At 36.2% G+C, this 15,228-nt stretch overlaps 1 protein-coding gene across 1 annotated transcript in view; it reads left to right on the forward strand.

Moving 5' to 3' along the window:
• Positions 1 to 15,228, forward strand: part of CPS1 (carbamoyl-phosphate synthase 1) — a 135,514-nt gene that overhangs the window by 25,255 nt on the left and 95,031 nt on the right. The window contains exon 5 of the mRNA XM_036254973.1: positions 12,753 to 12,862. Coding sequence (XP_036110866.1) covers positions 12,753 to 12,862 — 110 coding nt within the window. The remainder of the gene's footprint in view (positions 1 to 12,752; positions 12,863 to 15,228) is intronic.

Genomic DNA, 15,228 nt, shown 5'->3' on the forward strand with positions numbered 1-15,228 from the left:
CAAGAATAAATGGCTTTATTTTTACTTGCAAATAAATTTGGAAATCGAAGGTATTAAATTAAAAAAGTTAAGTTCTCTGTGAATAGAAAAGGGTTCAGTAAGTACTGCTTCTAACATTAATCTATTTTTAAAAATAATGATTTGTGTTACAATTAAGGCAGGAAACTAACTGTCCAAGTATCCTTTTCTCTGGCACTTTAGATACAAATGAGTCCCAGGAATTATTATTCTCTTTGAAAGGTTTTCATTTTGTAAGATGTTATATTATGATTCTAACTTAGAAGTGTCTATTTAGCTCAGTCTTAAGGAGCTATTGTGATTTGATTCGAATTGGCAACTACAAAAACTCCTACAATGAGAACCATTTAGTTATATTGTAGCAGCTTTAAAGACATTCACAGGAAATAGATTTTATCGTTATTTTGGAGCCTCTGTATTATTAGAGGTGGGGTAGGGGTATGGTTATTACATCCTTTCAAAAATAATAATTGTGTTAGACTTTTACTAAAGATAAGTTTTATGGCTGGATTTCTTTTAAAAAAACGTTTTTATTGATTATTTTAGAGAGAAGAAGGGAGAGATAGATAGAAACTTTGATGTAAGATAGAAACATTGAATGGCTGCCTCCTCCACGCCCCCTACTGGGGATTTAGCCTACCCAGGCATGTATCCTGACTAGGAATCAAACCAGGACCTCTCAGTCCATGGGATGACGATCCACTGAGCCACACTGGCCGGGCTAGGGCTGGATTTCATCCATGACAATCCAAATTATTGAAATAATGAATTATGGTTCAATCCCAAATGAACTGTTGCAGAATTAGTTGGAATCGATTAGCAACTGTACATATTTTTGTTTTAGACAATATTTCTTTAATTGGGAGGTAGCCTCCTTTTTGAACATTTTTGTTGATGTACTCCACTTTATATCTCCCCTCTTTCTGAAGTATAGACTCATTTGTTTGTCATCAACAGATATTTGGAGCTTCTTGCCATGAAATCCTTGAAAAAGCTGTAGCTGAACAGGGCTTAGACTAGGATGGGGCAAGTGAGATCCCTAAGGTTTGCTACATGGATGGAGGCTCTCACGACCAGGGCCTTGGGTGTCTTCCTTCCATGTTGCAACCTCCCTCACCTCCCTCTAGTCCCAGCCCTGGGTCAGAAACGAAGAATTTCAGCAGGGGAAATGCCGAAAGAGCTGGCACCGGTCTTGGGTCTTGGGTCTTGGCCTCGCGCGATGATGCCCCGAGTTTCTGTTTAAACCTGCTTAGCCAGACTTACTGCTGGTTTAAAGGCTACTTTAGATTCCACTGCTGTGGAAATAGAGAACATTCCTCTGCCCTCACAGTTTCTTTAGACTTTCTTAATGTTTCTAACCTGTACTAAAGGTGGGGATGTGTGAAGTAAAGGGTTTCTAATACCTCTTAAGCAATGGTCATACCAGACAGAGGTCACTTCAAGGTTTCACAAGACTGAATGTGACCAGTGCTCCACAGGGTCTCTGCAATGACAGAGGGTAACCTGAAGACAGCTACACGGACCAGGGTCACGCCTGGTGTTGGATTTCTCAGCCCTAGTGATCTTGAGTTTACACTTGATTTTCTTCATCTGGTCTAAGGAGCTCAACTCATGAACATACTTTCAAAGCTTGTCTATTCTTTCTTCCTCCCAACTTAATAAATGCCATATAATGATCTTATACATTTTATAGGGAGATTATTGGCTAATGTGAAGCTCTTACAAATGAATCAATAGGGTCTCTGTATCACTAAGAATTTTACTGAACGAGTTCCTTCTATGATGTAGAATTAAATATTAGACCATTTTACTTTTTTACCGTAAAGTAAAAATGACCTTTCAATAGTGGAGATACCTCCCGGATTCAGAACACTATACCACATAGCAGATGCCCCTTCCATGCTTGTAAATAAACCTACAATTTTAAAATATATTTTGTAATGGAATTTTTCTAGATGCTATATTTTATTTATAATGAGAAACATAACTAGAATAAAAGTTGCTTATCAATCTGACTCATTTGTTTATAAATGCCCAGAACATAGAAGTATTCAAGGAAATTAACCTTGTGATTTTTTCCCCCCAACACTGGCTTATATTTAACCAAAGGCAGATGACTGAATATTAACTTAGGATGTTGTAAGGCTATTAACTTAGGATGTTGTAAGGCTTAATTGATTACTGCTGTTACAGTACTTTGAAATCCTTAAATGTTGACATTATAACTTCAGCCAAGTCTCATTCAATATTCTAGACGTAGCAAATTGTGCTGTAATTCTGAATTGTAAGTTTCCATATTGTTATAGTGTCACTTCAAGAATAAAAAATAAGATTTCATTTACCAATAACGAATATTGCAAGATTTTAACTTGTTATCATATTATCTATGTAATAAGAAACGGAAATAAATTCTGGCTTTAAGCTTCCTTCTTGCCAAAACTTGGGTCAGATTTATTTTATTCTTAAGAGGATGAGTACTGACATGAACTAATAGCTAAGAATCATCAGGTAAGCCAGAAATCAAACATGTTATTTCTGTTAAACAAGGCTTTAGGCCTTAGTGAAAATGGAAATAAACACATGGGGCTTCTACTTTTTCTGATATGCAAATAATTTACACAGTCAAATGATTTAACAGTAATATAGTTTCCCAGAGTAAATCATTTCTATTTTCACTACCAGCTTAAGAGGATAATTGTAGGCATAATGTTCTATATCTAAATATTTTTATGAAACTTATTTCTAAACTAGCTTGAGGCTTTGCATTGTACTGGTGAAGTCTCACACCCAGGGGAAGAAACAATGCCCTTCTTCCCATTTCAGAGGTGTGTAAGTACCGTGGTTAACACAAGCACACGTAGATGTCTGTTTCTGTACACAGAGTGAAATCTACTTGTAGCAATATGGTTAGAATTATAATTAGGCCTCAAACACCACATGGATCTTTTTAATTTGGCATTTTTGTTACTGTGTTTATATATCTGAAGCCATGGTTGTCTAACCTGGCTTCATCTTAATATAAAATAAGTTATGTTTATTCCCTTCCTTTTATTGGTTGCATTTTGAGAACACATTGTTTAAATCAAAGAATAAGTAAGGATTCTTGTTTTATGTGGCCATTAGTAATTCTTTAGGTAGGATATTTTAGGGCAATTCTATTTAGAGTTGACATATTTCTTTCACTTCAACCGAAATATTGTCATATATTTGCAACAAAACATGCTGTTTCTCAATTTTCAATTTGTTTCTTTCTCATATAATCCTTCAAGTTTCACATATGCAAAAGTCTAACGTAATAGGTGTTCACCAGAAGCAACTTTAGGCTGCAAGAAAAGCATCTTTTTGATGTGTTTCCAGTGTTTTGAACTAAAAGATCCAAAGAAGACTGGTTCAAAGTAAACAATCAATATCCTCAAAGCTAGCTCAGAATGATGCTGGGACATGGAACGAAAAATGAACAAGTGGATGATTTTTAATAACATAATACTGCATGCAGAGGAAAAGCCTCACATCAATAATAAATATGGGCCATTTCAAAAACTTTTATAGGTTAATTTATAAATTGTGTTTGAATGTTGACTGTTACTTCCTAAGACTAAGCCCTCTAAATCAGCTGAGCGTAACACCATGGACACATTTTCAAAGCTTTTTGAAAGGGTGTTTGGCTGTGTGACTCCCACTAATAGTCGTGGCATTGCTCTTCTTCTGGAAAATGCTTGGAAACATCTACCCTTTTAAACTGAACCTCAAACTGAGAGTATTAGTGTATAAAATTCTGGTTTTAATGTATTTTTCTTGCTATCCATATTGGTTACAAATCCTTGGCCTATTTTTGTGTGTGCGTGTTTGGAGTGGGGCAGGGCTTGGTTGTGTGTTTTGCAACCTATTATATGGATGGGAGAAACATTGTAATTCTGAAGAGTTGCAGATATTAATTGCATATACAATTTGAATATTGGTTCAAGGTCAATCAAGAGATTTTTAGAAGGCATAGAAAAAAAGTGTGCGTGTGTGTGTGTGTGTGAGAGAGAATTCCATTTTAATCAGTTGCACGCTGACCTTGAGCTTCTTAGGTCCCAAAAAGTGAATGTCCGCTCTTGAACATTGGGCAACTTGAGGGCACATAAGGACATTGGACCTTGATTGATGTCTAGGGGCTGTGTCAGAGTCACTGGAAGCATGGACTAGTTCCTGTGTTTTAGGGATACATGAAGAAAGTGCTCACATACCCTGCAGTGCTCTGCATTAGAACCCCCATTCGTATCAGAACATTATTTCTTGAGATTCTTGAAAACCTGTGGATTCTTATCCTGAATTTGGATTCTTAGAACCAGATGTGATTTCAAAGTTGTTCCTCCCAAGAGATATTAGGAGAAGATGCCAAAGGGACAAAGAGAGACTGAAACTCCAATATCTTAATATTAGACTTAATATCTTTGGATTTGAAAGATTTGTAAGACTTACCACTCCTAGAAAAAATATTGAATAAGAAATCTGCTTTAGAAAATGGTTGAACAAAAACCAAGACAAATGAATTAAGAATTTAAAATATAATTAAACATAACCAATGAAAATATAAACTGAAAAATAGTATCAGCATTAAAATAAATAACGGGAAGATGGGTGTGGAAGAGAGTGCATGCTTATCTTTTCTTTTCTGTTCTAACTTTCCCTCTTTTACTGAATTCATTATTTAATCATTAAGCAATACTCAGCTAAACAGTTAGTAGATTACCTGACTAAAGTAATTTTACTAAAGTGTGAATAAAGCTTAATTATGATATAATGGCTTTATAAAAAGAAATCGCTGCATCCACTTACATCTCTATTTGGTGGAATATAGAAGAGAAAATACTATGCAAGCAGGTGTTCTTTTTTCCCTTACCTAGTCTCCAGGAAACAGATCATGTGGAATTAAATACAGCTACAAATTGCCCATCACTTCTCATTTTTGTGAGCAGAGTCTAAGAGGAATAGTCTAAATATGACTGGGAGCAGAGGAGGAGTATGATTTGCAAGCCAGTCTGTATGTCCCAGAGAAACAAAAGCAGAATTATGCAGCATCTTTGCCACCTGATAGCCATTTGTTCATTCATTTATTCATTCAACCAATTAGTGTTTGCCAGGTATTTACTACTGGTAGGATTTTAGGGGTGATAATCACACCTTCTCTTCAACCTCTAAATTTAGAATCAATTGAGAAATAAGATATAGCATGCAAACAGATAGGGATCTGAGAACCAGTTTCATTACTGTTTAAGTTGTTTTCAAAACAGGGCTTTGATCTGTAACCAAATGTATTCATTCGCAATGGCGGCTCTACCACCTTGATGTAAAACTGAGAATAGGTTTCTTTGAAAAGAGAGTTAAGAAGGGCCGAGCCAGTCTTGATTAATTCCATTTGCCAGTGTCACCGATTCCTATTACTTCTTCCTATGACCAGGGATTAAACGACCTTTCCAAAGTCCCTGAAAATTAACTTCAAGGGCTAAAGTACGAATTCAGAGAGGTGCACAATGGTTTCCCCACCTACCCACCATGTGCCAAATGCCATGTTGTGTGCTGGTGACACTGTCAGACAGAGAAGGTCGCCTCTCTCTCCTTGATGTTATCTGGTGTTGCCTATGATCTTATTGGATACATTAATCATATACTTGGATATAGGACAGTAAATTATACATGCCCATTTTTGTTCAACCTTAACTCTGAAAATGACAAATCCTTCATTGCTTGTTTGGCACAATGATCAACCGTGGGTTTCTAAGAGGTAGAATCTGGGTGTGTGGAAAGAAGAGAGGGCAGGAATGAGGGTAAGAACTAGGGCATATCAGAGTCATTATGCCAAGTGGCTCTTCAAGACTTGTTTTTCTGACAAAGTCTTCAAAAGCATCTGAAAAAATTGACCTTTAACAAACAGGAGTATAAATGACCAGGAGTATAAAACCAAAACCAAAAAGAAGCAAGCAAGCAAGCAAACAAACAAACAAACTGAAAAACCAGTAAAGTCCATATTTCAGGCAAAGCGTGGGAGGGAAAGAGAAAGCCAAATGGCAAAGGTGAAAGAACAGTCAAAATTGTCCTCTCCAGTCCTGGCCAATTTTGCTCAGTGGTTAGAGCATCAGCCTGTGGTGTAGAGAGACCCGAGTTCGGTTCCCGCTAAGGGCAGGTACCTCGGTTGCAGTTTGTCCCCGGCCCTGGATGGGTCATGTGGGTGGCAGCCACTCGATGTGTCCCTTTCATGTCGATGTTTCTCTCTCTCTCTCTCTTCCTCTCTCTCAGTCCCACTCTATCTGAACAAAAAATGGAAAAATGTCCTCGGGTGAGGATAAAAAAAAAATTGTCCTCTCCAGCCTAACCTCTTCTATACACTCTCTTCTTTCCTTCCACAGAGCAGGACTTCAAACCGTCCCCAATGGATAGGGCTATGCATAGATTAGAATGGATGGGGCCAGGGTAAAGGAAGTGATTGTCCAGATTCTATAAAGTTTTTCCCCCTAAAGCATCTGCTGTTCTCACTGCTTTTCTCCAGAAGACAAACCTCTCTAAACATAAAATAATTCCTCCCCTGGATGGATGGAAATGTATACTTTACTCTTATCTTGAAAATAAGGTAAATTTATACTTTACCTTACCATCTTTCTAAGCTGGTTTACAATTTAGATTATGAGTATATAAGCAAATTTGGGTAATAGTTATTAATATATATTTCCAAATAGACAGTTATTTTATTTCTCAAAATCTGTGATCTAAGCATTTGCCAAATTTAATGTACTCGACCTTATTGAACTGAGATTTCCAAATAGAAACTTCATGTTCTGTTGACTCTTGTGGCAAAGCTCCTCTCCTTTTTACCTTTAGTGGGCTAGGTATGTTTGGGCGATAAATAATAGTAAGAAAATGAATCGATCAATAAAGGCCATTTAAATTTCTAACTGCTAAGCTGAAGACTAATACATACAACCCAAAGCAATTCTTTGTTATATTTCAGCATTTCATTGTCAATTTGGTTGAGTCAATATGAATAAAAGTAATAATAACAACATCTAAATAGTCCTTTGATTTTTGAGACACTTAAATCTTAAATTAGATAATGAATTAAGTAAAAAATTTTATTTGGCTATGATCTTGAGATTTGAAGAATAGTCTTATGACTTTATATGCTTTTAATTAGTGATGAAGATTTATTCTATAGTACAAATGAGTACTCAGTTAAAATTAAGCCATTAATTGGATCCTGTCACACATGGAATTTAATTTACATAAAAGTTTCACTACGAAAAGTTATTGGAATATTAGTAAAAGACCCATAGGGGAGAAAGTAAAATGAAGAGCTGTAAGGACATGTTTAAAACAACACAGAGAACTCCAAAGTAGCCAAGTGTAAATAATGGTTCTGTAAGTACTCATATTTTGAAGGAGAAAAGTTGTTCTCATGTTTAGTGAGCGTAAAGCAAAGTAAACTCTTTTTCAATTCTACCAAGATCAAACTCACCTTGGAATTTCTTGCTTGCTCGCATGGCTCTGTGATGATTGATTAAGAGGTACACAGCAGCCAGTTAGACGCGAATTTCAAATTGAACAGGGTAAATAATACATGTTTATTCAAATAATTTCGGTGATTACAAGTAAATAGCTTTTAGTGTCAAAATAACTTTTGATCCCTTTTGAATTAGATTTAGACTTTTCACTTGAAGTTGTTATGGCAAAAATATGTGAGAATATGAGCAATGTAAAATTTTTTTTCAAGATTCATTTGTATAAATTATTCTAAAACTAAATAGAATAATACAGGATTTTCTTTCTTTACTCCTATATTTTAGAATACATTGGGAAGAAAACCTTTCTCATTTGTCTATTTTATAAAGTAAAATAATGAGTGAAACAGTTGGTCATGTGTGTATTTAGTCTACCTCTTTCATGTGAAAGACCTAGAAAACTGATATAAATAATCCTTTTGTTTTGAATTACCATGATTATTTGTCTTAACTCTGGCAATATGCATTTGAACACTAATACACAATGTGCTTAATGGGCACACCCCGGTGTAACCTTTTCCTTCTTCACTCCCTAATCCCCCCAATAACACTCGCCTCTCTTTTTCACCATAAAATGAGACTACATTTAAGATATTATAGAAAGGCACTGTTAGTTAAACGTAATGAAAAGACAACTTAAAACAGCAATTTACTTATTTTTAAATTCATACCTAAAACAAACTAAAAATTTGAATGTATAATAATACTTTTCAGTATTTATTATTATTATTGTTTTAATTCTCACCCGGGGATTTTTTTTCCCATTGATTATTTTAGATACAGTGGAAGGGAGAGAGGTAGGGAGAGAGAGAGAAAAAAATATGTATGTGAGAGAGACACATCGATTGGTTGACTCCCACAGGACGTCGACTGAGGCTGGGGATCCAACCTGCAATGTAGGTACATGCCCTTGACTGGGAATGGAATCCACGACCCTTTGGTCCATGGGCTGATGCTCCAACTGCTGAGCCAAACTGGCCAGGGCTCAGTATTTTTTAATGCCATTTTCTTTAGATTAATATTCAATGATTCATTATCCAACAAAAATTAAAAGATTGTATCTACCCTGTGCCAAACACTGATGTTGGCTCAGGAGGCACGGCAGTGTACAAAACTGATCCAATATTCTGTCCATGTGAAGTTCACTCTCTAGTGAGATATTTTAAATAAGACATCAGATGATATGTTAGGAGGCAATTCGTGTTTTGAGAAAAGAGCAGACTAAAGAGACAGAGTGCTGAGAGGCATACTGTCGATTTAAATGGGGGTGGGGGTGGTCAAAGGAGGTCTCTCTAAGAAGATGGATGACATGTTAGCAAAGACTTGAAGGAATCTTTAAATTTTGGACTTCAAATTCACAATTTGACATTAGTATTTTGTCTTAAAGTGTTTATTTTTATTAGTTAAATCATGGATGGACAAGAAAGTGTACCGTTTTTTATTAGAGAGTAACCTCCCAAGGGAAATGATGATATTTTATGTCTTTGTACATCCTGGTGCTACAGTGATATTCTTGAGGTTTCCTCTGTTATCGCCCATGCACATGTCTAGCCCTTTCACTACATGGGCGGGTGTGTGTGTGTGTGTGTGTCTGGGGACATTTATCCATGTACTTCCAGAGCTTTGCATAGTACTCGGCACATGTTGTGACTCGAATGTCTAAACTACCTTGTTAGAATATTCATTTAATTAAACACTCATAATAGAGATTCTTTGTTATGTAGAACTTATATTTATATAATCTTTTGATTCCTGACCTTCTACAAGAATACCTATTTCTCTTTATTAAAGTTTCTTTTGCATTTTCAGCATTTAAAGTACCCCCATGTTCTAGCAGTTAGCCCTTAAATTATAACTTAATATTATAGTCTAATTTCTAGGCTACAGACCTCCTTTTGCTAGGACGGAGGCTACTAAAATACCTTATGATAGCAACAAGGTAATTTCTTTTGGATTTGTTGGAATGAAATAGCATTTGGGGAACTGTTAGCCAGAAGAGAGGATTCCAAATAATAGCTCTTTGTTCAGAGTTCCTCCATCAATTCATAGATAAGTCAATTGGCACTCATCATTTCAAACTCATTGGAGGCCAATGTAGTTAAGTGGAACATAAAGGGTACTGTAGGCAATAAACAGAAGCCTTGTAACAATATAGTGTGTAGTTGGAAGGAGGATTGGAAGGTCTATAAAAGCTGCCAAAAAGAACAAAAAATATAATTAAAGGAGCAAAAAGACATATGGACTACAATCTCAGGGACTATTCCGGGCACCTGTAAATGTCTCCTCAAATATATCTTTAATAGGTGGAAGGCAAAGTTGAAAACCAGTCCCAAGGAGAGAGGAAGAAAAATACCAAATCAAATTGTAGAAACAGGCTAACAAGAGTTAGATTTGCTTATGTTAATTTTTACCTTTCTTTAAAATAATTAGGCAGTGGCTAACCCATAGATCAGACTATTTGAAATTCTTAGATGAGAAGAGTATAAAGTAAAAAAAACAAACAAAAACCATATTAACAGAGGTAATATTTTAGGCAGGTACAGCTCAGAGTAGGGTGAAAAAACTGGTATATAAAAAACAATTGAAATTTGCAGTTAACACACAAAGTTTTTGAACTAAGTACAATTATTTTAGGTTCTATCAAAGTTACATGTTATTTAAGAAAAGGTTTTCTTTTTTCCTTCTATCTTATGAAAGCATGTAGGTTACGCTTGACTTCCTTGAGAAGACAAAATAATAGAATCAGTAGAAAATATTTTTTGACAGTAAATTTTCATTACTTGGACCAAAGGGTTTCACCTGGTGAAACATGTCCGAGTTACCTGGGGAATTTTCCCGGTAAACATGCCCTATTGAGAACCATCACTACAGACATTTGAAGAGTTTATAATAGTCTTTGGAAATATACTGAGCATTACACTCTTACTTCCGAAAACCATCAACCTTGGTCTTGAATCATAAATAAACAAGCAATAGTTGACAAAATAAAATATAAACTAAGAATATCATGTTAGGAGGAATGACGTGCAAAGGCAAATTCTTGGATACGGGAGCAGAACCCAGAACCCCTGTGCTGAGCTGATCTGTGCCAGTGAAGATCTATCATCACTCACATTACATTAATCACTGTGGTTTCCTTTGTGCTGAGTAATTCCAAAAGCTTTCTTCGTTTAGTGGCTGAGAAGATAAACCACAACTATGTAAAGATAAAGTATCAAGCTTGAGATGTCAAACACTGGTTCTAAGGCTATAGATAAAACTTTACCTCAAAGGTAATTCAATATGCTAACAAAAGAGCAAAAATTTTTTTTTTAACTGACTCAGCCCATGTACACCCCCCCCACACACACAAACATATAATGTGCAGTATAACACTTTGTCCAATCTTTCTCTGAAATAGAAACTTGAGGTCCTTGCACTGTACCGCAGATTAAAAATAGATATGCTGACCTGTTGAAAGAAGTATCTCATACATATCAATTTTAACAAGGACTACTAAAGTATGCGTGTGCACACATGCATATAAACAATGGTTAGGCCCATGATGTATTATTGATTTAAAGACTATCAGACTCTACTTTACATTAAGCAGCAATCATTCCACTGTCATGAGACTTGTATACTTGGCACATAGAAAAGGAATTGTATTTCTACAGAGAAGATCTCTATAGGAAAATGTCTTTTTTTTTTTTTTTCTTTTTAACACTTGAAAAGCTGAGTATATGTTATAAAGCTAGAAGATCTTAGAAACAGAAGTCTAGAAATCATTTATGGAGTTTCTGCTGCATACCAAAGTGTGTGTGTGTGTGTGTGTGTGTGTGTGTGTGTGTGTTGGGAGTGGAGGTGAGTGGCAGGATACAAAAGAATTAGACACCATGGGTCCAGTCCTAAATATGGAAGGGAAGGAAAGTAGAGAATTAGTATGTTTTTATTTTCAATGACCACATTTAGTCCTTGTAGTAAGAACAACAGTTCAGTAATCTCCCTTACCTCAATTGTCTCAACTCATAATCAAACTTGTTTCTCTATTACCCTACTTATTCTCCCAATCTCTTTCGAAGCAAATCTCAGATCTCATGTTATTTTGTCCTTAATCATTTCAGGACTTCATTGTATATTTTTAAAACAATAACTCTTAAAAATATAACCAAAATACCATCTTCTATCTTAAAAAATATACTGGATATTATTATGCAAATGTTCTTAATTACTCCATAGTTGTTTCTTTTTTATAGTTTATTTTTTAAAGCATGTTCCGATGATTATATCCTAAAGAGTTTCTTACAGAGTCTAGATTTTGCACCCCAAGGTGTGATTTAATGCATTTCTTTCTCCTCAACTTTGTGGACATTGAGAGCTAGACTCAAATTGTTTCAACAATAGAATATAAAGTATTTATGAGGAGTGGATGATGCCTGCTTCTTAGATAAGTTTCTCTAATTGTCCCTCTTCTAAGCCAAGAATTTTATAAAAGCTGTTTCAAAGATTAGTATGGTGAAGTAATCAAATTCAGAATGCCTTATAACTTAAAGAGAGAACCAGACATGGATATAATTAACTCTGCTAAAAAGCAAAAGACAATATACGTTTAGATGCTCCACAATGCTTGTTTTTGTATCAGTATTAACGGAGCATCAAGTTTCAGCTTCTTCTGACCATAAAGCTGGTGGAAGAGACAGCCCTCGGGACAACTCCATCAAACACAAGAGCTCTGTGGAACAGCACAATTTGATAGATAACCTTCAAGATTCCTTCTAGCTCTAAACCTCAGAGTAATGATGAGCTGTATGGTACAATTGAAAATATTTTTGCAAAGTCATGAACTTCCCTTAAGCAATACTTGAGCAAAGCTGGGGAATATTAAGGAGAAAAGGATAGACACATGGCATTTCTGCTCAATGGGAGTATTTCTGCATTGACAAGAACTCGACGAGTAGACTTCGAGCAGACAATGTATCGACGTGCTTTAGTTCCTCCTTTAAGCAGAACAAAATAAAACACCTGCCAGTGACAAGAGCCTTCCATTTGAAGAAAAGTGACAAGTAACAGTAGAGTGACTCTGAATCTGGGTAGGAAGGTTTCATCAAATATACTGTGCATTTATTTTGTCAGTTTGTGTATTGTACCTTTGGGCTTTTTTTCAACTAGCTGTGCTTTCCATTTTGTGTTCTGCTAAGAATCATGAATCTGTTTCTTTAGGCACAGACAGCACACATTGTCCTGGAAGATGGAACTAAGATGAAGGGTTACTCCTTCGGCCATCCGTCCTCTGTTGCTGGTGAAGTGGTTTTTAATACTGGCCTGGGAGGGTGAGTAATGCTTCGACTCCAAGGCTTTATTCTTTCCGGTGTGGAGGAATCATTGGATGGTCCTATGTTGGGACGTTGAAATCACTGCATCATGATAAGACTACCTGCTGTCCTGAGGTTGCAAGGTGCCCGTGCACAGCCTACCGCAGCCATCCCTAAAAAGAGACCTTGACTCAAAACCCCTGCTGAAAGAGAACACAGGCCCTGGAGTTCCCTCCGGGAAAAAAGAACAAAATAATTCTAGAAACACTGGGTGCACGACACAGGGTATGTGAGATTACCCAATGCTTCTGCAAGGCGAGGTGTAGATCTGATTAACGTGAACATTGGAGCCGCGCAGAGGATGGGTAGCATATTCTAGTGCTAGTCTATTGGTGAAGTTAGGAATCACCCTTGCACATCTAATATGAGCTACCCCAAGGAGCTAAGACAGTCCTTAGGTATTTTACACAATTCTGCACTCTAATAAAAAGGCAAAATAACAGATACATTTATCATTTTGATGTATTAAATTGGAGAGCAGGTGCATAGGTCTGATATTTTCAAAAAGTTATCAATTGAAACCCAACTTAGCTGTAAGATCTGCTGAGAGCTGTATTGCATCAGGAATAAGAGTTGCTACAGAAATCCTGTAGCCGTTCTTATCTAGCCAACACGTTTGTTCATCTGAGAACCAGGAGGCTGAAGTTCTGGTCTCAGTTTTCATGATAACTGATGATGTGATATTGAGGAAATCAGTTAACCTTTCTGAATTCTAGTTTCCACATGTAAGTGCTGAGGGGGCTGGATTAGATAGGCATTTACAGCTGGGAATTACAAACATTATGAGTCTTTAAAAAAATGACTTGATGGTCCTGATTTTGGTGCTAATTTACTATATTGTGATTATATCCTGACTTACAGGAATTACTAAAATATTTTTAAAAAAATGACTGGATGGTTTCAAGAGGTTTCCAAAAGACTGAACTATAAAATATTTGATGAATTCCTTAGTGAAATTCAGTTAGCCTTGTAAAGACAAGGAGACATTGGGTTACCTGATATTGAAGATATTGATTGGCCAAACCTCCATGATATTATTAATATACATGTTTCTCTAAACTCTCGGCTCTCTGTTTGAAATGAAGAACATTAGATGGTTTTTTAAATAGATCCACTGGTGAGAACATTAAATTACAGTGTATAAAACCTGTTTGAAAAGTTTTGCTTCACCAGGCAATTATTTAAGCTTTTCGACAGCACTAATTACTAGCCGTGTTAATATACCTGCCAACGAACAACTGTTTAATATAGATCAGAATGATGGAGGGCACTAGAGTTTTCTTCTGTGTGATAGATTATGGGTAATAAATCTTGTCACATCACAAAAGTCAAACAGGACCTGATAGATTAATTTGCTTCCAACGCTGCGGTTCTCTAGGACAAGCTGTATTTATTCATTTACTGGAGAGTATGGTAAGCATATGTTTAAAGAAAACGGACAGTTCTTTTACGGAGAGAAAGAAGAAAGGGAAGCAAAATTAAATTAATTAAGGGTGGTTTTTGATGTAGAATAAGGCACTGGTCACTAAGCTTAGTCCACGAATCCTGTTTGTCATTGAGAAATGCAGCTCTCATTCATTCCGTGGCTCACTCGCTGAGGTGGTTGATAATTGAGGGGGTTATTTTGTTTTTCATCTTCAAGAAATGCATTTATATTGTGTGTAAGCCTCGGCTAAAAAATTATCAGTTCCTGACAAGTGAGAGGCACCTGAGAAATTAGCTGATGGAGGTGTGGATAAATATCACGGTGCGTTAGTCACCTTAGGGGTCGCTGAGCTGGAAGACGAAGTGTTCTGTTGACAGAGGTAGTTCTGGGAGGAGCAGGTCTGCATGGGGGCTGAAGAATTTATGGTGACTATTGCCTGAGCTGAACTTTATTGGTTTCAAGGTTGTTGATTCAGTCCCACTCAGCACCTAAATTCGCTTTCAGCAGTAGTCAGTCCACAAGAAAGATTTGGTTTAACTCCTTCTGAAGAAAGTGAAATGTCAGAGGACAGAAAAGCCTCATTGCAATGCATTGCAATGCACAGAATAGCTGTAGCTAGCTCCTGGCATCTGTTGGAATAAGGTTTCTGATTATTGAGAATTAGATACATGCATATGCATATAATAAGAATACAAGTGTTCTTACCTTTTCTTTCCCCAAACTTTAAAATAAAGCCCTCTTGCATCCCCCCCTAAGTCCACATCAGAACTTTAAAATAGTTATTTGGATCTTTTAATTCAGAAATCAGAAATGCTTTCGGTCAGTTTTTGTGGGATTGACTTTTTTCTTCTAAGTTGATAATAATTCTCAAACATATACCTCTTTCTAAAACTAAACT

This window comes from Molossus molossus, unplaced genomic scaffold (genome assembly GCF_014108415.1).
Source record: "Molossus molossus isolate mMolMol1 unplaced genomic scaffold, mMolMol1.p scaffold_m16_p_11, whole genome shotgun sequence".
Lineage (NCBI taxonomy): Eukaryota > Metazoa > Chordata > Mammalia > Chiroptera > Molossidae > Molossus > Molossus molossus.